General features: G+C 52.5%; 1 protein-coding gene across 1 annotated transcript; it reads right to left on the bottom strand.

Moving 5' to 3' along the window:
• Nucleotides 1-1,632: 1,632 nt before the first annotated feature.
• LMF2 (lipase maturation factor 2) lies at nucleotides 1,633-20,576 on the bottom strand. Its single transcript, XM_070947410.1, has 14 exons — nucleotides 20,458-20,576; nucleotides 14,676-14,929; nucleotides 13,785-13,813; nucleotides 12,360-12,556; nucleotides 10,579-10,757; nucleotides 9,910-10,048; nucleotides 9,135-9,260; nucleotides 8,459-8,564; nucleotides 7,205-7,301; nucleotides 6,263-6,445; nucleotides 5,304-5,472; nucleotides 3,626-3,737; nucleotides 3,221-3,329; nucleotides 1,633-2,516 (listed from the first exon to the last, which is right to left on the bottom strand). Exons 1-14 carry the CDS (start codon nucleotides 20,555-20,557, stop codon nucleotides 2,166-2,168), a joined length of 2,151 nt encoding a protein of 716 aa, XP_070803511.1. The 5' UTR covers nucleotides 20,558-20,576; the 3' UTR covers nucleotides 1,633-2,165.
• Nucleotides 20,577-20,811: the final 235 nt, after the last annotated feature.

Here is a 20,811-nt window from a genome sequence, read left to right as displayed (position 1 = left end):
ATGCAATCTTGTGATTTTTAGCTTCTGGTTTTAATGTCTGGTTGTATATAATTCAGCACCTTCGCTCTGGCTGTCCATGGCACAGGTAATCCTCAAATTATGACAACTAAGCCCAAAATTGATGTCGTTAAGGGAGACATTTGTTAAGTGAGTTTTGCCCTGTTTTACAACCTTTCTCGCCAGTTGTTAAGTGAATGGCTGCACTTGTTAAATTAGTCACACGGTTGTTAAGTGAATCTGGGTTCCCCATGGACTTTGCTCATTGGAAGGTCGCAAAAGGGGAATGATGGGAGTCGGTGGTCTAGCATCCAAGTGTAAATCACATGACCATGGGTTGTAAGTGTGAAAAATGGTCACTAAGCAAACTGTTGTAAGTCGAGGGCTACCCCTACTTTGTGCCACAAGTTCAAAGGCGCCAATTTTTCTCCGATGCTTTTTCATGCCTTTTTAAACCGATTAATTTAATCCGTGCTGACCAAGGAGTTTTATCTCAATATTAATAAAATGTGATTGGAAAGTTGATCAGATCTTTTTTTGGTTGGTTTTGTTCCCAAACTGGCATCCAAGATCAGCCGGGGGGTCTCGGGTCTTCTGCACACAGAATCCAAACTCTGAGATTCTTACGACCAGCAGGAAGTCCTCGATATACGATTGAAATTGAGCCCCAAATTTCCCAAGTGAGACAGTTGGGAAGTGTGTTTTGCCCCATTTTACGACCTTTCTCGCCAAAGTCATTAAGCGAATCACTGAAGTTGTTAAGTCAGTCACACGGTTGTTAAGTGAATCTGGCTTTCCTGTTGTCTTTGCTCGGCAGGTCGCAAAAGGGGATCACGTGACCTCGGGACACTGCGACCGTCATAACTGTGAATCAGTTCCCAAGCGTCTGAATTTTGATCATGTGACCCTGGGGCTGCTGCAATGGTCGTTAAGTGTGAAAAACGGTCATAAGTGTGAAAAACGGCCATAAGTGACTTTTTCCAGTGCTGTTGTAACAGCTGCAGTTACAACAATGTAATTCACTTAACAATGGGTGGCAAGAAAGGTCATAAAATGGGGCAAAACTCACTTAGGTCTTGCTTAGCAACGGACATTTGGCTCAATTGTGGTCGTAAGTAGAGGATTATCTCTATCATAAATTGGTTCAGTCAGTGGCAAATTTTCCACCTCTTCCCTTTTCGTGGTTCCAGCCATCTCTCCACAAACACAGATAGTCCTCGATTTACAATGGTTTCATTTGACCGAAATTACAACAGCACTGAAAAAGGTGACTTACGACCATTTTTCACACTTACGACCTTTCCAGCATCCCCATGATGTTCATGGGATCAAAATTCAGACACTTGGCAACTGACTCGTATTTATGACGGTCGCAGTGTCCACGGAGGTCACGTGAGTCCCCTTTTGCGACCTTCTGACCAGGAAAGTGACTCACTTAACAGCAATGATTTGCTTAACAACCGGGGCAAGAAAGGTCATAAAATGAGGCAAATCCACTTAACAAATGTGTTGCTTAACAACATAAATTATGGGCTCCATTGTGGTCGTAAGCCGAGGACTACCTGTATGCATGCATGCATGTACACACACACACACACACACACACACACACACACACACACAGAGAGAGAGACCTGGAATGTACAGGGTTTATTTAGAAAACTGAAGCCGTCTCTTGGGTCCTGCGTGAGAAGCGCCAACTCTGCTCCCCCAAGGCGCAAAGGGTGGAGCCCAGTGGGGCGCCTGTTGCCCCCAGCCTCAATGATGCAGCAGGGAGCAGCGAACAAGCCCCCTCCCCACAAAGAAGGTCGAGGGAAGGGCTGGGATGGAGATGGGGAGGAAGAGGGGAGGGTTCGGCTGGCAGATGAGCCCCTAAAGCCAAAGCTGAAGCTTCAGCCTCGGCCACGTTTCCCCACGTCAGCACTGCCCCTCCCTCAATGCGACAGGGAGGACCTTCGGGTGGGTGGGGGGGGAGGCGTGTTCAAAGGGGTTTCCATCCACCCCACAGCTGGTGTGCGTGCGTGTTTGTGTGTAATGGGAGGAGGGAAGGCAACCAAGTCCGACAAGGGGGGGGCAAAGGCTCTCCCCCGCCCTAGTCATGTCCCGCCTGGCGTCTCGCAGAGGCTGGGTTTGGAGGGGGGGGTCCCGGTGCTGCCGCCCCCCCTGACTTATTTCTTCTTCTTCGTGTGCCGCAACCCGTTGGAGGGGGTCTCGCTGGCTGCCCGGCCCTTCTCCTCCTTCCTGCGCAACTGCCCGTTCTTTTCTCCGCCCGGCTGGTCTCCGCCGCCACCGGGATCGGCCACCGCGTCAACGGGCCGACTCGGCTTCTGCTTGCCTCCGGTGGGGACCCCTCCGGCCAGCAGACGGGCCCCCAGGCCTCGCAGGATGCCCACAGCCGCTGCGGTCAGGTAGAGGGACCAGATGATGGCTGGGCCGGTGTACAGGTGGAGGTGGACTCGAACTCGCTGCAGCAGGCTGGGCAGGAGGGCATCTGGGGGGCGCTTCACGGGGGGCTTGTCCTGGAAGAAGAAGGGGAAAATCTTCAGTAAGACAGGCTCACACACACACCCCTCAGGATTTTTTGGGGTGACCAAGAGAGGAAGGGGGGGGTCCAGGTTGAGTGGAGGCTACAGGAAGTTCTCAATTTACAACAGTTCATTTAGTGACCATCCGAGGTTACAACAGCACTGAAAAAAGGGAATTTATGACACTTTCTCACACTTATGACAGTTGCAGCAGCCCCTGGTCATAATTCAGACCCTTGGCAACTGACTCGTATTTATGACGGTTGTAGTGTCCCAGGGTCGTAGAAGCCCCTTTTGCGACCTTCGGACGAGCGAACCCAAGGGGGAAGACAGATTCACTGAACGACCATTTTACTAACTTCACGACTGCGACAATTCGCTTAACCACCATGGCAAGAAAGGTCGTAAAGTGGAGCGGAACTCACTTAACAGCTGTCATGCTTAGCAACGGAAATTTTGGGTTCAACAGTCATATGTTGAGGACTGCCTGTAATTTTTTGGGGGGCGGGGGGAGGGGGTGTACAACTGCCAAATTCCCTTTTGAAAAATATTGACATTGGAAATATTTGTGGCTTCAATTTTGGTCGGTAAAAAAACCGACACCCATCCACCCCCGTTCCTACTCCAGACTGGGCTGACATATCCCCCCTCCCCGAAGCTGGCTGCTCCCCCCCAACCACAATGCCCATGCTCCTCACCTTGAGCCCGTGCTGGGCCAGCTGGGCTTCCAGGTTGGGGTCTCCCAAAAAGACCACCGGGTAGAATTCCTCAATCCGGTGACGCCGCCACCAATTTTGAGGGAGGGTCCTGCCGGGAGGAAATGGGGAGGGGGGAGGTGAAGCTGGGGGGGCTGCCTGCATTCCTTCTGGCCCCTAACTCCTTCTGGCTTGGGGTGGGGGCTACAGTTCCCCCCCCCCCTTCCCGGGCCTTGCTGGGGGAGCCAAATCCTTCTCGTGGAGGCACAGAGAATATTTTATAGCTTTAATTGGTTTGATTGGTCTTAATTGGCCTTTCCCAAAGGGGGAGGGAGGGGAAAAAACATTTTCCTGGACTAAAGATTTCCTCCCCCCACACCGTCCTCCCTCCCCCCACCATCCACTCACCCGTCCGGCTCTGCCTCCGTGAACCAGTATTTGTACAGCTGGGCCCGGATGTAGGTGGGTGGGTGGTCCCTGAAGGGGTACTTGGAGTCGTCCACCTGTATAAGATGGATCACTGCAGGGAAATCGGCCGGGGGGGGGGGAGGGAGATGGGTCAGTTGGTCAGCTGAAAGAAGAAAATTGAGGGTCTCCTGCCCTCTGCAACCCCCCCCCCCCCACTGACATCCCTCATCATCCTGGAGATGGATGCAGGAGCCACAGAGAGGCTCTAATCTGCCTGGATCCCAGGTGGGCAGACACCCCCACCCCACACTGGAGCCCGTCTGGTAGAGCCTGTTTTCTTGGACATTCATCCAGGTGTTGCCTTCCCAAAGGCAACCCCATCGTTCTCCTTCAGGAGAGGCTGGATGTCAGGTTTTGATGTCGTCTCAAATAAAATAAATTGCATTTCCAAACAGATAGTCTTTGAAGAAATCTTTCATTTTATTAAGCACGACAACCTGTCCCCGATCGTGGCGTAGCCAACTCTGACTTCCTGACCCCAAACCTTCTCTTTCCATTCCCCAATTCTCTGTGTCTCATTGGCCCTCTTCCAAATCACTCTCCCCATATCTACTACTTAAGCTCCCAGGAATGTCCCTCCTCCCATCTCATCTCCTAGGGGATATTATCTTCAGGGAAAATAAGTAGGTGAGAAGTCAAGCGTCCTCTTGCCAGCTGCCCCCTCTTCTCCTTCTTATGTCAGCACTAGAGTAAATGCAGGTTGAAGTGCTAACATCGGACTTCCGTGCGTACAAGATCCTTTTGGGTGGGCAAAGGTGAATGGCTGCAGGGGTCTTCTCGGGCTCAATCCCACCCACCCCCAGCTCCCTTCTCTGGCCGTTGCACCCCACCGTCCTGGGTCCCCGCCTCTCAACTGCGCTCTATGGTCCAAGAGGTCTCTCTGGGACCCTGAAGACAGGGCTTGGAAGAGGAAGGGAGGGAGGGCGGGAGGAAGGAAGGGAAGAAGGAAGGAAGGAAGGAAGGGAGGAAGGGAGGGAGGGAGGAAGGAGAAAGGGAAGTAAATAAGGAAGGAAGGAAGGAAAGAAGGGAGAGGCAGGGAGGGAGGGAGGGAGGGAGGAAGTGAGAAAGGGAAGAAGGAGAAAGAGGGAGGGAGGGAGGAAGGAGAAAGGGAAGGAGGAAGGAAGGAAGGAAGGAAGGAAGGAAGGAAGGAAGGGAGGGAGAGGCAGGGAGGGAGGGAGGAAGTGAGAAAGGGAAGAAGGAGAAAGAGGGAGGGAGGGAGGAAGGAGAAAGGGAAGGAGGAAGGAAGGAAGGAAGGGAGAGGCAGGGAGGGAGGGAGGAAGTGAGAAAGAGAAGAAGGAGAAAGAGGGAGGGAGGGAGAGGGGAACTAAGGAAGGAAGGGAGAAAGAGGGAGGGAGGGAGGAAGGAGAAAGGGAAGAAGGAAGTAAATAAGGAAGGAAGGGAGAGAGTGAGGGAGGATGGAAGGAAGGAGGAAGTAAATAAGGAAGGAAGGAAGGAGGAGAAAGTGGGAGGGTGGAAGGAAGGAGAAAGATTGGAGGGAGGGAGGAGAAAGAGGGAAGAGGAGGGAAGTGAGAAAGGGAAGAAGGAGAAAGAGGGAGGGAGGAAGTAAATAAGGAAGGATGGAGGGAAGGAAGGAGGAGGGATTATCCAGCAGGCTCACCTTCCTTCTTGCCCTGCAGGAGGCGGTAGACGAAGCTGGTGAACCAGGGGCTGTGGCTGTGGTGGCCCAGAGCAGCGAACCACATCTGCCAGTCCAGGCGGGGCTGGTGTGGGGCCACGATGGGCGGGGGAGCGCTGATGTTGCCCGGCTTGTACATGAACTCGATCTCCTGGGGAAGTGGGCAGAGAGCGCCGGTGGGACCTCCGTGGCTCCGCCCCCTCTTCCCTGCCAGGAGGCCCCGCCCACCCGTTTGTGCCAACCGATCAATAATATTTATCTGGCCAATGATCAGCCAAATTTAGAAGGAAAAAAACACCAAGGCATGCCAGAGTGAAGCCAATAAATACAATATCCTACTAACGGTTAGTAAAATTAATTGCAGAATAGGATTTGCAGAGAAGAGGAGGAGGAGGAAGAGGAGGGAGAGGAGAGGGGAATAATTGTGGGGTCCCTGGTGCTCTCCTAGCTGGGTCCTTTTCTTGCAGATGTCTCATGACCCAACTAGGGAACATCATCAGTGTTACAAGGGAGTGGGGTTGTGGCAAAGAGGAGGATTTAGGGCCCTTGAAGCTCTCTGAGCTGGGTTGTTTCCTTGCAGACATTTCAGGACCCAACTAGGAAATAGCATCAGTGCTAGAAGGGGGCTTTGCTCTCATTCATATACTAGTGGCTTGTCCCATCAGTATTGGTGGACATGTTTTCTCCTCGGTGGTTCCTGCATTTGGTTGTGGTTTACTGTTTGATTGTCTGATTTGGTACTTCTTGAATTGGGGTATTTCAAGCCTTACAACTGTCTCTTTCAAATGGTGGGTAGATGTTATTTATCTCTACATGCCTGTTGATGGCTGACTTGTCCGAATGCCAGGCTTCCAGGAATTCTCGAGGGTTTTGGGGTTCAGCTTGAGTCAAGGAGGATCAGCCCCCAGCCCTCCCTCTGACAGCATCCCAAAGCCACTCACCGTCCACGTTTCCTTGTCGTGGCTGCCTTCCAGCACCACCTCCGGCCGCCCACCGACGCCCGTCATTCGCCGGAAGAGCCCGTAGGAATTGGCCAGCTGGTAGCGATCCACAGCCCCAAAGGCCTGATGGATGCCCGGCCAGAGCTTCCCGTTGGACTCGTGCTCAATGTACGTGAAGGGAACCTGGGGAAGGAACAGAGGGCTGTGATTTGAACCCACAACATCTTCTGGAAAGCAACAGCAACGACATCAAGAGAGCCCAGTCGGTCTGACTCAGATCTCAGTCCAAGATGTTTCGATGAGAATCAAACTCCTGGCTGTGGGCATTGCAGTCTAATCACTGTACCACCAGGGCCTGCCTGTCTGCCTTCCTTCCTTCCTTCCTTCCTTCCTTCCTTCCTTCCTTCCTTCCTTCCTTCCTTCCTTCCTTCCTTCCCTCCCTCCCTCCCTCCCTCCCTCCCTTCCTTCACAATAGCCCTTAGCCTTATATACCGCTTCACGGTGCTTTACAGCTCTCTCTAAGTAGTTACAACATAATTGCCCCCCAACAATCTGGGTCCTCATTTTACCCACCTCGGAAGGATGGAAGTCTGAGTCAATCTTGAGCTAGTCAGGATCGAACTCCTGGTAGTGGACAGAGTCAGCCTGCAATACTGCACTCTAACCACTACGCCACCACCATGGCTGTTATGTTTTAAAGCAAGGCAGGATCCTTAAATATACTGACTTATTTAGGAATTCTGGGGGTTTTTCTGCTCAGGGGCCACTTGGGTCTCCCCCCCAAATCTTCCTCCTACGGTATGATTCACCCCAATTTCCACACCCCCAAAGAAGCCCTACCGCATCCGGCATGAAGCCTATTAAGCCTATTAAGGCGTAGCAACCCCTCCCGGGCTGATGCCACCAGGTATGCTCACCCTGCCGCCCCCCCCAAAGACTCACCAGGCTGATAGTGAACATCCCCAGGGCAGCTGTGGCGAAAATGGCCCATTGCACGACAGACCAGAGTTTCCAGAAAAATCCCCGGACGCAGGCACTCCTGGGGGGAAGGGAAGGAAAGGGACATCAGGCAGGAGGTCCCCAGAGACCACCCCAAATATTGAGGGGGATGGGACATTCCTTTAAGAGACAAAGGAGCAAAGCTGGTTCCGGGCAATTCTGGGAATTGAAGTCCACCTATTTTAAAGTGGGTAAGGTTTGAAAAAGACTAAAGAATAATAACAGAGCTGGTTAAATTGTAGGAAATAGCATTCGTGGATCTGAAAAATGGACTGTGAGGAAATGGAGGAGGAAGAGGGGGAGAGAGAAGGAAATGAGGAGAAAGAGGAGGAGGAAGAAAGAAGAAGAAAGTAGGAGGAAGAAGAAGAAAGAAGAGGAAGAAGAAGAGGAGGAGGAGAAGGGGGAGGAAGAGGAAGGGGGAGAGAGAAGGAAATGAGGAGAAAGAGGAGGAGAAAGAAAGAAGAAGAAAGTAGGAAGAGGAAGAAGAAAGAAGAAGAAGAGGAGGAGGAAGGGGGAGAGAGAAGGAAATGAGAAGGAGGAGGAAGAAAGAAGAAGAAAGTAGGAAGAGGAAGAAGAAAGAAGAAAGAAGAGGAAGAAGAGGAGGAGGAGGAGGAGGAGAAGGGGGAGGAAGAGGAAGGGGGAGAGAGAAGGAAATGAGAAAGAGGAGGAAGAAGAAAGAAGAAGAGGAGGAGGAAGGGGGAGAGAGAAGGAAATGAGGAGGAGGAGGAAGAAAGAAGAAGAAAGTAGGAAGAGGAAGAAGAAGAAGAAAGAAGAGGAAGAAGAAGAAGAGGAGCAGGAGGAGAAGGGGGAGGAAGAGGAAGGGGGAGAGAGAAGGAAATGAGAAAGAGGAGGAGGAAGAAAGAAGAAGAAAGTAGGAGGAAGAAGAAGAGGAGGAGGAGGAAGGACGAGTGTGGGGGTCCTCGGTGCTCTCTGAGCTTGGTGGCTTCCTTGCAGACATTTCCTGGCCCAACCAGCTAACATCCATCAGTGCTGGAAAGGAGTGGGCTTGGGGAGGAAGAGGGGGAATAGTCATGAAGGAGGAGGAGAAAAATTGGTGAAGGAAGAGAAGGAAAAATGATGGTGAAGAGGGGGAGGAGATGAAGGAGAACAGAGCCAGTTGAGTCTTGTCTTTTGGGGGTGAAATAGTGGCTTGCCAACTGCCGTCCCCTTCCTGCCCCAAGTCAACTCCCGACTCACCTGTATCCGGCCTGAAGGATCTCCCATAGCAAGGAGAGAAGCCCCACGGCCACCAGAGGGAGGGTCACCATCTTCAGCCACTGCATGAACTCGTGGAAGGTGAACGCTGGAGAGAGACCAGGTTGAGGGAGGGTGTGAATGGACGAACCGGAGCCAGGAAAGGACCCGGGTTGCCCACCCTTCTCTCTCTCTCTCTCGGCCCGGATCCAACAGGTTCACACAATGCTACTGTATTGCACCCCTCTTCCAATGGGGGAGGACCCCAGGTCTCCCAGCCCCCCAGGAATTGTACCCCCAGCTCTAAAACACGAGGGTTGGGGTGGGGGCAGCTACAAGGCACCCGGGACCCCTTCAAGTCTTGCATTTCAGAGGGCAAGGCCCCTTCCCCCTTGGTGAGGAGGGGGTACAAAGGGAGCAGAATTCTTGAGGTTTGGGACAAAACTTGCACGTGTGCACTCAAATGGGGCGGTGGAGGGGAGGAGGGGGGAATCCTTGGGCAAGTCTGAGAATGTGAGAATAGGGCTGGTGGGTCAGGGCTGAGCCCCTTGCATGCCGAAATGGGGAAAAAGTTCACCCCACCGCAGCTGAGGGACTGCCAGGACACCCCACATGCCCCACATGACACCCCCCCCCCACTGCCAACTGAAGCCCTCTCTCTCCCCCCCCAAAGAAATACCTGTCTTGGTTTCAAGGAGTCTCTTCTCCCAGTTGATGGTCAGCCCGAAGTAACGGCTGGTCCAGAAGATCAGGAGGCCGTAGACAGCCAGCTCTGCCAGCAGGGGGGGCAATCGCCAAGCCCAGCCTAAGGGCCAGAGAGGACAGGAACAGAGGGAGGGGTCAAGGTCAAGGGGGGAAGGCTCACGGGCCCCACAGTGGCCGATCGCGGGCACTGAGGATGGGGGCCTAAGGGCCCTGCAGAGGGGGCTGGGCTGCAGCTCCCATCAGGCAGCTCCCATCATGCAAGTACTATCAATCCCATCATGCACCTCCCATGAGATGCAGCTGGACTACAGCTCCCATCAACTGCCTTCATGCAACTCCTAATCAATCCCATCATGCAAGCATCATGAATCCCATCATGCAAGTACCACCAAACCCATCATGCAAGTACCATCAAATTCATCATACAAGTACCACCAAACCCATCATGCAAATACCATCAAACCCATCATGCAAGTATTATGAATCCATCATGCACCTCCCCATGAGAAGGGACTGGACTGCAGCTCCCATCAGGCCCATCATGCAAGCACCACCAATCCCATCATGCAAGTACCATCAAACCCATCATGCACCACCCCATGAGAAGCGACAGGACTGCAGCTCCCATCAACCCTGCCGCTCCGGAGAGCCAGACAGGCGGCACGTAAACAGAATAAATAAATCAAGGAATGCGCCCAAGGGAAGCTCCTCCTCCTCCTCGTGTGTGTGGGGGAGCCTGGGGGACTCACCGCCACTGGCTTTCTTCCGCCCATGGCCCAGCCACAGCCCCACGTGCTCGTCGTCCAGCAGGGAGCAGCTCAGCACCAGAGTCAGCAGGTTGAAAAAATTGTAGTTGCCGGTGAAAATGATCAGGGCTTGCAGAAGGACCTGGAGGAGGGTTAAAATGCAGGGAGTCCTCGACTTACGACCACAACGGAGCCCAAGGTTTCTGTGGCCAAGCGAGATAGTTGTTCAAGGAATTTTGCGCGCCATTTTACGATCTTTCTCACCCCAAGTCGTTAAGTGAACCACTGCAGTTAAGTTGGTGTGACGTTTTTGCAGTGTCCTGGGGTCCCCGATTCCCTTTTTGCGACCGTCTGAGCAGCAAAGTCACCGGGGAAGCCAGACTCACTTAACGACCATGAGACTCATTTAACAACCGCAGGGCTTCGCTTAACCAACGCGGCGAGGAAAAGTCATAAATTGGGAGTAAAACTAATTTCTTCACTTAACGACATAAACTTTGGGCTCAACTGAGGTTGTAAGTTGAGGCCTACTGGCGCCTGACTGTGCCAAATAAGTGTCCAAATTCTCCCTCTTAGTTTTGCTGCTAACTTTCTCCTTGGGGGGGCATTCAGACCAACCCCCCCCCAACCCCCAGCGCTTGCCAACCTCACCTTCCCAGCGCCCGGCCGTACCTGGGTGTAGAAGGCAAAGAGGCGAAGGCGCCGGAGCGGCACGAAGAAGAGGGGCGGGATGGCGATCTCGATCATGTAGGTGGCCACGACACTGAGCTTCTGGAACCAGAAGGGCATCTGGTGGGCAAACCAGGCGCTGGGCGTGGGGATGCACTGGGTCTCGTAGTGGTAGGTCAATGCTGGCAACAGAAGGGGAAACGGAGAGAGAGAGAGAGAGAGAGAGAGGAGTAAGAGGAGAGAGAGAGAAAGGGAGAGACAGACAGAAAAAGGGACAGCAGGAGAGAGAGGGAGAGGAGAGAAAGAAAGGGGGGAGGGAGGGAGAGAGAGAGAGAGAGGGAGAGGAGAGAAAGAAAGGGGAGGGAGAGAAGGAGAGAGACAGCGAGAAGGGGGAGAGGAGAGAGAAAGAGAGTGAGAAGGGGAGAGAGAGAAAAAGAGTGAGAAGGAAAAAGAGAGAGGGAGGGAGAGGAGAAAGACAGAGAGGGAGGAAGAGGAGAGAGACAGAGAAAGAGAGGGAGAGAGAGAAAGAAGAGAGGCAGAGAGAGGGGGGAGAGGAGAGAGAGAGAGTGAGAAGGGGAGAAAGAGAAAAGGAGTGAGAAGGAGAGAGAAAGAGAGGGAGGGAGAGGAGAAAGACAGAGAGAAAGACAGAGAGAGGGAGGGAGAGAAGGAGAGAGACAGAGAGGGAGAGGAGAGAGAAAGAAAGAGGGAGAGAAGGAGAGAGACAGAGAGAGGAGTGAGAGAAGGAGAGAGAGAAAGAGAGAGTGAGAAGGAGAGAAAGAGAGGGAGCGAGAGAAGGAGAGAGACAGAGAGAGGAGTGAGAGAAGGAGAGAGAGAAAGAGAGAGTGAGAAGGAGAGAAAGAGAGGGAGTGAGAGAAGGAGAGAGACAGAGAGGTGAGAGAGGAGAGAAAGACAGTGAGAAGGAGAGAGAGGGAGGGAGGGAGAGGAGAAAGACAGAGAGGCAGGGAGAGAGGGACGGAGAGAAGGAGAGAGAAAGAGAAGGAGAGAGAGAGAGGCAGAGACGGAGAGAGAGAAAGGGAGAAAGACAGACAGAGGGGAGGGAGAGAGAAAGAGAGGTGGAGAAGAGGTGGGAATATAGTTAGTCCTTGACTTATGGATGCAAAACAGCCCCAAATTTCTATTGCTAAGCAAATCTCTCATTAAGTCACGAGAGGGTGGAAATATAGGTAGTACTCAACTTGCGACCATAGTCGAGGCCAAAATTTGTCGCTAAATGAGAACATTGGTTAAGTGAGTTTTGCCACTGTCGTTAAGCGAATCACTGTGGCTGTTAAGTGAAGCATGCGGGTTTTGTGTTCCAAGTTTCAGTGGCTGGCAACACATCCGATTTAAAGGAATAAATTGAACAAGAGACTTTCTAAAACAGGGGTGCGCAACTATGGCCCCTTTAAGACCTGTGGACTTCAACTCCCAGAATTCCTGAGGCAAATGGCTCAGGAATTCTGGGACTTGAAGTCCACAGGTTGAAAAGGAGCCATAGTTGCACATCCCTATTCTAAAACAAGATTTCCTTCCCACCCAATTAGCTTTTGGAGCTAGCGGGGGTGGGGGGGTGTCCCTGCAAAACTGTGCAACCCCACACAGAATAACAGAATTGGAAGGGACCCTGGAGGTCATCTAGTCCAACCCCCTGCTCTCACGCAGGAGAACCTGTCCTAGGGATTCGAACCGCCGAACCGCCGACCTTTTCTGATGGACAAGCTCAGCGTCTGAGCCCCAAGGGCCAACCGGTCAGGCAGTTTTTCTCTCTGTGCTGGCTGACTCACCTGTGAGCCCCCACCAGGTGGGGCAGCGGCTGGTCAGTTTCACCACCCCGGATGCGAACATCAACCGGAAGAGCAACCAGCGCACCAGCCAGAAGGTCACCCCGTCGTGCGCCCGCCAGGTGGTGGACTTCCACTTGAGCAGGTGCAGGGGGGCCACCAGCACCGCCAGGAAGCCCGTCTCCAGCAAAAGGCTGTCCCTGGTGGAGAAAGACGAAGGTCAAAAGAGCATGGCTAGAGCGCCCTTCCCCTTGCCAACCCTCACAGGGGTTCTAGGAGGCACTCCCCGTGACGTAGAAATCGCAGGCAGTCCTTGACTTATTGTTAGGAAACGGCTATTGTCTAACTAGTTGGTCAGGCAATAGATAAACTATCAATACATGTTTGTCAAAAGGTACTGTATTGCTTTAAGACTCTATTGCACCATCCTGTATCCTGATTGGCTGAGCTCTGTAGCCAATGTACTTAAGGGGAAGCCTGAATCATGGCTTGTGGACACTACACCATTTTACCTGCTTATCTCTACTTCTTCTCTCTGCATGACCACTGTTTGATCATTGCTACTTGTAGTTTTCTACTATTTATTGAATGTTATAATACTGAACTTGTTCCTGTTTGAAACTCAAGAACTGTTTTTATTGTGTAATGACAACAACTGGTAAGAAGACTTTGTACTTGGAATATCCCTGAATTGATATTTTAACTATTGCCTTATCTGTGTATGACTTGGATTGTTATTGGACTTTGCTTTACTTTTTTCTAAAAGTAAAAGACTACCACAACTCAGTGTGTCAGTATATTAACTGTGGTTCTTCACTCTCAGCCGCTTTCATACTCAAGGGGTACTCTGCTCAATAACCCATAACATCGGTTATGAGCCAAGAATATCCTTAACACTTACGACCACCATTTGAGCCCTGGCTGAGTGGGTCAGGGATTCAGTGAGATTTGCTGCCCCATTTTACGACCTTTCTCGCCACAGTGGTTAAGTTAGTATCAATCCGAATAGAGAGGGGAAGGGAGCTTGGAGGTCTTCCAGTCCAGCCCTCTGCTAGAGCAGATCTTATACCATTTCAGACAAGTGGCTGTCCAGTCTCTTCTTAAAAGCCTCCAGTGATGGAGCCCCCACAACGTCTGGTGGCAAGCAGTACCACTGGTTAATTGTCCTCACGGTTAGGAAGTTTCTCCTCAATTCCTGGTTGCTTCTCTCCTCAATGAGTTTCCATCCGTTGCTTCTTGTCCTCCCTCCCTCCCCCTCTTCTTTGGGGCAGCCCCTCAAATACTGGGAAGACTGCTTAACAACTGTGGCAAGAAAGTCATAAAATGGGACAAAACTCACTGAACAAATGTCTCGCTTAGCGACAGAAACCTTGGGCTCGATTATGGTGGTAGGTTGAGCCCCACCTGTAGAAGCCCAGGGCCACTTACCATTGGAAATAGAGGAACACCTGTCCCACCTGCAGAGAGAGAACAAAGGAAGGAAAATCCAATCAGCAGCTGGAGTGGCTCGTCAGGTGCCTTCTACCTGAGTTCAGACTGGTTTTCCCTGATGTAAACAATATCCCACTGGCTGAATCTACCTGCAAAGTCTCCATCCTCCACCCCAGCCACTAACTAACCACTAACCCTACTAACCATTAACTAATCCCAGTGCAACAACTCCTCCCTCACTCCAGTTTGGCCTCCCTTATGCTAGGAATTGGGAATGGCCCTTTCTGGGATGAGACCTTTCCCCACCCCCCACAGAACACCCCTGTAAGGTAGGCTGGGCCAAGCATGCACGATGGCCTCAAAGTCCCCCCACGGACCTCCCAGGGAGAGGGTGTGGCTTGAACCCAGTTTGTTAGTGCAACACAACTCCCAGAATTCCTTCTTCACACTTTCTAAAGCATGGACTCCCAGAATTCCTTAGCCAGCATTTTCAAAAGGACTTCAATTCCCAGAATTCCCCAGCCAGCACCATCAGAAGTGAGGACTTCAACTCCGAGAATTCCTTCTTGGCACTTTAGAAAGCATGGACTTCAACTCCCAGAATTCCCTAGCCAGCTCCTTCCAAAGGACTTCAACTCCCAGAATTCCCTAGCCAGCTCCTTCCAAACAACTTCAATTCCCAGAATTCCCCAGCCAGCACCATCAGAAGTGAGGACTTCAACTCCCAGAATTCCTTCTTGGCACTTTAGAAAGCATGGACTTCAATTCCCAGAATTCCCTAGCCAACTCCTTCCAAAGGACTTCAACTCCCAGAATTCCCCAGGCAGCACCCCTGGAGGGCAGGGCAAGGTCCGGCTCCAGCCCCCCCCCCCCCACAGCCCCCGGTACCTGGTAGACGGAGAGGTAAAGGCCCCAGAGGGCGAGGAAGACCAGGCTGTCCCGCAGGGGCTCCAGCACCAGGGCCCCGAAGGAGAGCAGCGTGCCCATCAGGCACAGCAGCTCCAGGCCCTGCTCCGTGTCCAGCCCCAGGTGGGGTCCCAGCCACAGCAGAGTCGGGGAGTCCCGCAGCTGCTGCCAGAAGCCTTTGCCCGTGAAGCGAAGCATCTTCCGGGCGGGCAGGATGCCATCTTTCCCGTAGAGGCCTGCAGGGAGGAAGGAGGGAGAGAGAGAGAGAAAGAGAGGCTCCAACGGGACAGCCTGGCAACGGGGGCAACGTCACACAACACACACACACACACGTCATCCTAGTGCTTTTGCAGGCATCCGAGGCAGGGAACTGGGGCCTTGCCATGCAGAGAGTCCTCGATTTACGACCATAATTGATCTCCTCCTCCTCCTCCTCCTCCCCCCCTCATTTCTGCTGCTAAGCAAGACAGGGAAGTGGGGCCTTGCCATGCAGAGTCCTCGACTTACGACCACAATTCTCTCTCTCTCTCTCTCTCACACACACACACACACACACACACACACAGAGTTTTCTGCTGCTAAGCAAGACAGGGAACTAGGGGCCTTGGCATGCAAAGAATCCTCGACTTATGACCAGAATTGACCTCCTCCTCCTCCTCCTCTCCCCTCCTCCCCACCCCCCCAATTCTGCTGCTAAGCAAGACAGGGAAGTGGGGCCTTGGCATGCAGAGAGTCCTCGACTTACAACCAGAATTATTTCGCCAAAAATTTCTGTTGCTAATCGAGGCTGTTGCGAAGTGAGCTTTGCCCCCTTCTACCGCCTTTCTTGCCACCGTTGTTAAGCGAAACACTGCAGCCGTTCAATGAGTCACACACCGTTGTTCAGCGAATCCGGTCTCCCTCCCCATTGACTCTGCTTGTCAGAAGGTCGCAAAAGGGGATCACCGGGGGAAGTGGGGGGGGGGTGGACACACTGCGGGCATCATAAACGTGAGTCGGTTGCCAAGGGAATGCTGCAACGGTCATAAGTGTGAAAAATGGCCATAAGTCCCTTTTTTCAGGGCTGATGGAGCCACGGTTGTTAAGTGTCAGAAACAGTCGTCAGTCCCTTTTTCCGGTGCTGTTGTTAACTCTGAACGGTCAGTAAATGGACGGTCGTAACTTTAGGACTTCCTGTAAAGGGGTTTGGCCAGAAATGGTTCTCCTGGATTCCTCCCAATTCGTTGGCTGCAGGTTCCCAAAACTTACTCCAAAGTTCCTCCTGAGATACTCCACTCTTGAATCCAAGCTAAGAGCTAAAGCCCCCTCCGATAGCCCAGGGGTCTCCAACTTTGGCAACTTTAGGCCTGGCGGACTTCAACTCCCAGAATTCCCCAGCCAGCAAAACTTAGCAACTTTAGGCCTGGCGGACTTCAACTCCCAGAATTCCCCAGCCAGCAAAGCTTAGCAACTTTAGGCCTGGCGGACTTCAACTCCCAGAATTCCCCAACCAGCAAAGCTTAGCAACTTTAGGCCTGGCGGACTTCAACTCCCAGAATTCCCCAGCCAGCAAAGCTTAGCAACTTTAGGCCTGCAGGACTTCAACTCCCAGAATTCCCCAGACAGCAAAGCTTAGCAACTTTAGGCCTGGCGGACTTCAACTCCCAGAATTCCCCAGACAGCAAAGCTTAGCAACTTTAGGCCTGCAGGACTTCAACTCCCAGAATTCCCCAGCCAGCAAAGCTTAGCAACTTTAGGCCTGGCGGACTTCAACTCCCAGAATTCCCCAGCCAGCAAAACTTAGCAACTTTAGGCCTGGCGGACTTCAACTCCCAGAATTCCCCAGCCAGCAAAGCTTAGCAACTTTAGGCCTGCAGGACTTCAACTCCCAGAATTCCCCAGACAGCAAAGCTTAGCAACTTTAGGCCTGGCGGACTTCAACTCCCAGAATTCCCTAGCCAGCTGGCTGGGGAATTCTGGGAGTTGAAGTCCAGCAGGCTTTAAGTTGCCACAGTTGGAGACCCCTGCGATAGCCGGCTAATTTCCCCTTTTCAATATTCCTTCCAATCCAAGATTAATTCTTTCCTTTTCTTCCACCACGGCATGCCTTAAAAACCTCTCCGGCATTTTAATAAACGATTTTCTCGCTCTTAATTTTTTTCCCACTTAATGGGTTTGGCAGCCATTGTCTGCCCCTTTTTCCCCCACCAAACACACCTTCGCTTCACCCCGAATGTACACACACCGCACCCTGCGGAAAGTCAGACTGCCCTTCGCAAACTTTTGTTCGTTTTCACCTCTCCGAAACCTTAAGCTAAGAATTTGGGTAAACAACTTCTGAGATTCGTTTCGTTGCTGCATTTCTTCTTTCTACAGGCAAGTCCTCAACTTACAACGGTTCCCTTAGTGACCTTTCCCTGGGAAGAAAGGAATTTGTTAGCGTTCTCCACACTTACAACGCTTGCTGCATCCCCACGTGATCCAAATCCAGAGGCTTGGCAACTGACTCGTACTTACGACAGTTGCAGCGTCCCAGGGGTTGTGTGAATCCCCTTCTGCGACCTCCGGACAAGCAGAATCAAAGGGAGAGCCAGATTCATTGAACGACCTATTTACTCATTGAACAACTGAAGTGATTCACTTAACAACGGTGGCAAGAAAGGTCGTAAAATGGGGCAAAACGCACTTAACGAGTGTCTCACTTAACAATTGTGGCTCAATTGTGGTCGTTAAGTCGAGGACTATCTATACCCGTGATGGCAAACCTATGGCCCATGTCTGCACATCAGCCAGTTGCTCTCTCTTCCAGGTTCGGCACGCATGTGCTCGTTTTCGCACTCGGTGCTGAAAAGATTCTCCATCGTTGACCTATACCATCCCAGACAAATAACATAGGTGTAACATAGAATTCTAGAATCCTAGGGCTATTAGTAGTAACAATATAGTAGTTGCAGGCTTGATCCCACAGTTTTGGTTAAATTTAATTGATTTTAATTGGGTTGTCTTAAATTGCGGCCAAAAATATTTAATTATTTTTAAACTGTTTTTAAATTTTGTATGTTCTGTTTTATTCTGGCTGTTCACCGCCCTGAGTCCTGCTGGAGAAGGGCGATATATAAATTAAAATAAAATAAATAAATAAATAAATAGTAACTGCGCGAGAGTGTCCTAGTGGACAATCCCTTAAATAGGAGCCAGCCACAATCCTAGGCTGCATCAACAGAGGGATAGAATCAGGATCACGTGAAGTGTTGATACCACTTTACAAGGCCTTGGAAAGGTCACACTTGGAATAAAAAGAGCCTTGGTAGTACAGTGGTCTAAAGCACCCTGTTATTAAGACCAGCTGCCTGCAATTACTGCAGGTTCGAATCTCGCCAGGCTCAAGGTTGGCTCAGCCTTCCATCCTTTCTAAGGTAGGTAAATTGAGGACCCAGTTTGTGGGGGCAATAAGCTGACTTTGTATAAATATACAAAAGGATGAAGGCTATTGCTTAACGCACTGTAAGCCGCCCTGAGTCTCTGGCAGCATATAAATCAAATTAAAAAAAAAAAAATTGCATCCAATTTTGATCGCCACGATGTAAAAAAGATGTGGAGACTCCAGAAAGAGTTGCAGAAAAAGAGCAACAGAGAGGATTAGGGGGCTGGAGGGTGAAATATACGAAGAATGGCTGCATGGATTGCGAATGTCTAGTTTGATGAAAAGAAGGACCAGGGGAGACATGAGAGCAGTGCTCCAATATTGGAGGGGCTGCCCGAAAGAAGGAGTAAACTTTAATTTTCCAAAGCACCAGAAGGCAAGACAAGAAACAATCAAGGAGAGAAGAAACCTAGAAGGAAGGAGAAATTTCCAGATTGTGAGAAGAATTAATCAGTGGAACTGCTTGCCTCAGGAAGTCGGGGATGCTTCATCACTGGAGGTTTTTAAAAAGAGACTGGACAGCCATTGGCCTGAAATATTATAGGGCAGTGTTTCTCAACCTTGGAAGCTTGAAGATGGGTGGACTTCAACTCCCAGAATCCCCCAGCCAGCAGCGCTGGCTGGGGGATTCTGGGAGTTGAAGTCCACCCATCTTCAAGCTTCCAAGGTTGAGAAACACTGATATAAGGTTTCCTGCCTGAGAAAGGGGTTGGACTAGAGCACCTCTAAAGCCCCTTCCAACTCTATTATTCTGTTTAATAAAAATAAAGGACGAGGGGTGACTTGACAGCAACGTTCCAGGATTTGAGGGGCTGCCCCAAAGAAGAGGGGCGGCGGGGGGAGAGGGGTCCACCTATTCTCCAAAGCCCCTGAAGGCAGGACAAGAAGCAACGGATGGAAACCAATCAAGGAGAGAAGCAACCTGGAACGAAGGAGAAACTTCCTGATAGAAGACTTAACGAGTGGAACAAATTGCCTCCAGAAGTTGTGGGGGCTCCAACACTGAGATTTGCAACAAGCATTTGTCTGGGATGGTATAAGGTCTCCTGCCTTGGGCAGGGGGATGGACTAGAAGACCTCCAAGGTCCCTTTCCAGCTCTTGTTCTTCTGTTAGGGCTGGAAGGGACCTTGGAAGGTCTTCTAGTCCAACCCCCTGCCCAAGGCAGGAGACCTTCTGGACCAGAGGTCTTCAAACTTGGCAGCTGGAAGACTTGTGGACTTCAACTCCCAGAATTCTCCAGCCAGCTATGCTGGCTGGAGAATTCTGGGAGTTGAAGTCCACAAGTCTTCCAGCTGCCAAGTTTGAAGACTTCTATTCTGGACAAATGCCTGGATCAGGAAGGGGAAATCTTTTCTCCAACAGGAGGAGGAGGAGGAAGGTTGGGGTGGGGTGGGTGGGCTTGAAGGGGCCACCCAAGGCCGAGACAAAGAGGGGAGAGGGCCGGTGGGCCACACCAACCCCCCCCCCCGCACTCCACGCGTGAGACCGTTTGCACAACTGCTGCAGCGCCAGTGCCACGTGGAGCTCCTGGGACAGACGTGGGGGAAAAAAAGGGGGGGCCCACAGGCTAAAAAAAAAAAACCCCATCCAGCTGGGATATTGGGAAAAGGGGGCGGGGCTAAAGCAGAGGGAGGGGCAGAAGAGAGCAGTTCTTTATGCAGAAAAAGGAGGGAGACCCCCACAGCCAAGCCCCCCTCCCCCTCGGTTTCTCCCAGGGGCTGCTGAGAAAAGGGGTGCAGGGAGGAAGGGGGGGGAGCCCCAAGCAGGAGAGCCCCTTGATGGGTCCATCCCCCCCCAATTTAAAGTCTTTCAAGCGCCCCCATCCCCAAAGGGAGTGGGGGGGAGGGGGAGAGACCCCCACATAAAATGAACCCAGGGTTTACTGGGGAGGGGGCAAGGAGCTATGGGGAGGAGGATGCTTGGCCCTCTCTCCCTCCAGGGAAGCGGGGTCCGAGACACGAGTCAGGGGGACACGTGAGGACACGGGACTCCTTTGAGGAGGGAGGGGCGCCCCCTTCAGACGTGGAGACCCTCGCGCCCCGCCAGATTTCTCCCCGGGAGGGAGCCACTGCCCAAGCCCTCCCTCGGCCGGGACACGTGGACGGCTGCAGCGGGACCCAGAGGCGGAGAAGCCGGTGCCTTCGCCCGAGCGGCTGGCGGACTTTCGGCGCCGGGCCCTCCGCAAGGTCACTAAGCGGGACACAGCCCCCCCTCCCCTCCCCTCCCCTCTCCCGGGACTCTTCCCTCCCCGGACGCCCCTGCGAGGACTCGGCTTGTGCTTTGGGCGCAGCAGCGGGAAGGGCGAGGGCGCCCCGGGGCATGTGCAGAGCGCTTCCCTTCCGCCGCCGCCGCAGGCTCACCGGGCAGCTGGACGTAAAGCGAGGCGAAGGCGGCCAGGAAAGCGGCGGCCAAGCCGCGCAGGAAGAGCTGCCGGGCCAGGCGGGGAACCTCCGAGGCCATCGCGCCTTCCGCCCTTCGCTCGCTCGCTCGCTCGGCTACAATGTAGCCAAAGGGGGCGGGGATAGAACGCGGGGGCGGAGCCGGGACCAGCGCGGGGCGGGGGGGATGGACGTTGCGCGACGTCATCACCGTCGGCCCTTCTCAGGGGAGCGGCGCCTCGCGACGTCATCGCCCCTCCGTGTCGCGCGCCGATGGCGTCAGTGGCCGGGCGGGAAAATCAAAACGGCCGCCGCCGCCTCGGCTGCCGCCGCCGC

The sequence above is a fragment of the Pituophis catenifer genome, unplaced genomic scaffold (assembly GCF_029215685.1).
Source record: "Pituophis catenifer annectens isolate HBS135680 unplaced genomic scaffold, rPitCat1.0.hap2 SCAF_7, whole genome shotgun sequence".
Lineage (NCBI taxonomy): Eukaryota > Metazoa > Chordata > Lepidosauria > Squamata > Colubridae > Pituophis > Pituophis catenifer.
Note: the sequence above shows the minus strand (reverse complement) of the source record. Positions and strands in the feature narration are given on the sequence as shown.

What these genes read in the sequence shown, in the direction of transcription:
- LMF2 (XM_070947410.1), bottom strand. Translation starts at nt 20,557, where the DNA reads ATGGCCTCGGAGGTTCCCCGCCTGGCCCGGCAGCTCTTCCTGCGCGGC. An exon ending in CACCTGGTGGGGGCTCACAG is followed by an intron (nt 10,758 to 12,359) that starts GTGAGTCAGCCA and finishes TTCTGTTGCCAG; the next exon opens with CATTGACCTACCACTACGAG. An exon ending in ACGGAGGCAGAGCCGGACGG is followed by an intron (nt 3,330 to 3,625) that starts GTGAGTGGATGG and finishes TCCTCCCGGCAG; the next exon opens with GACCCTCCCTCAAAATTGGT.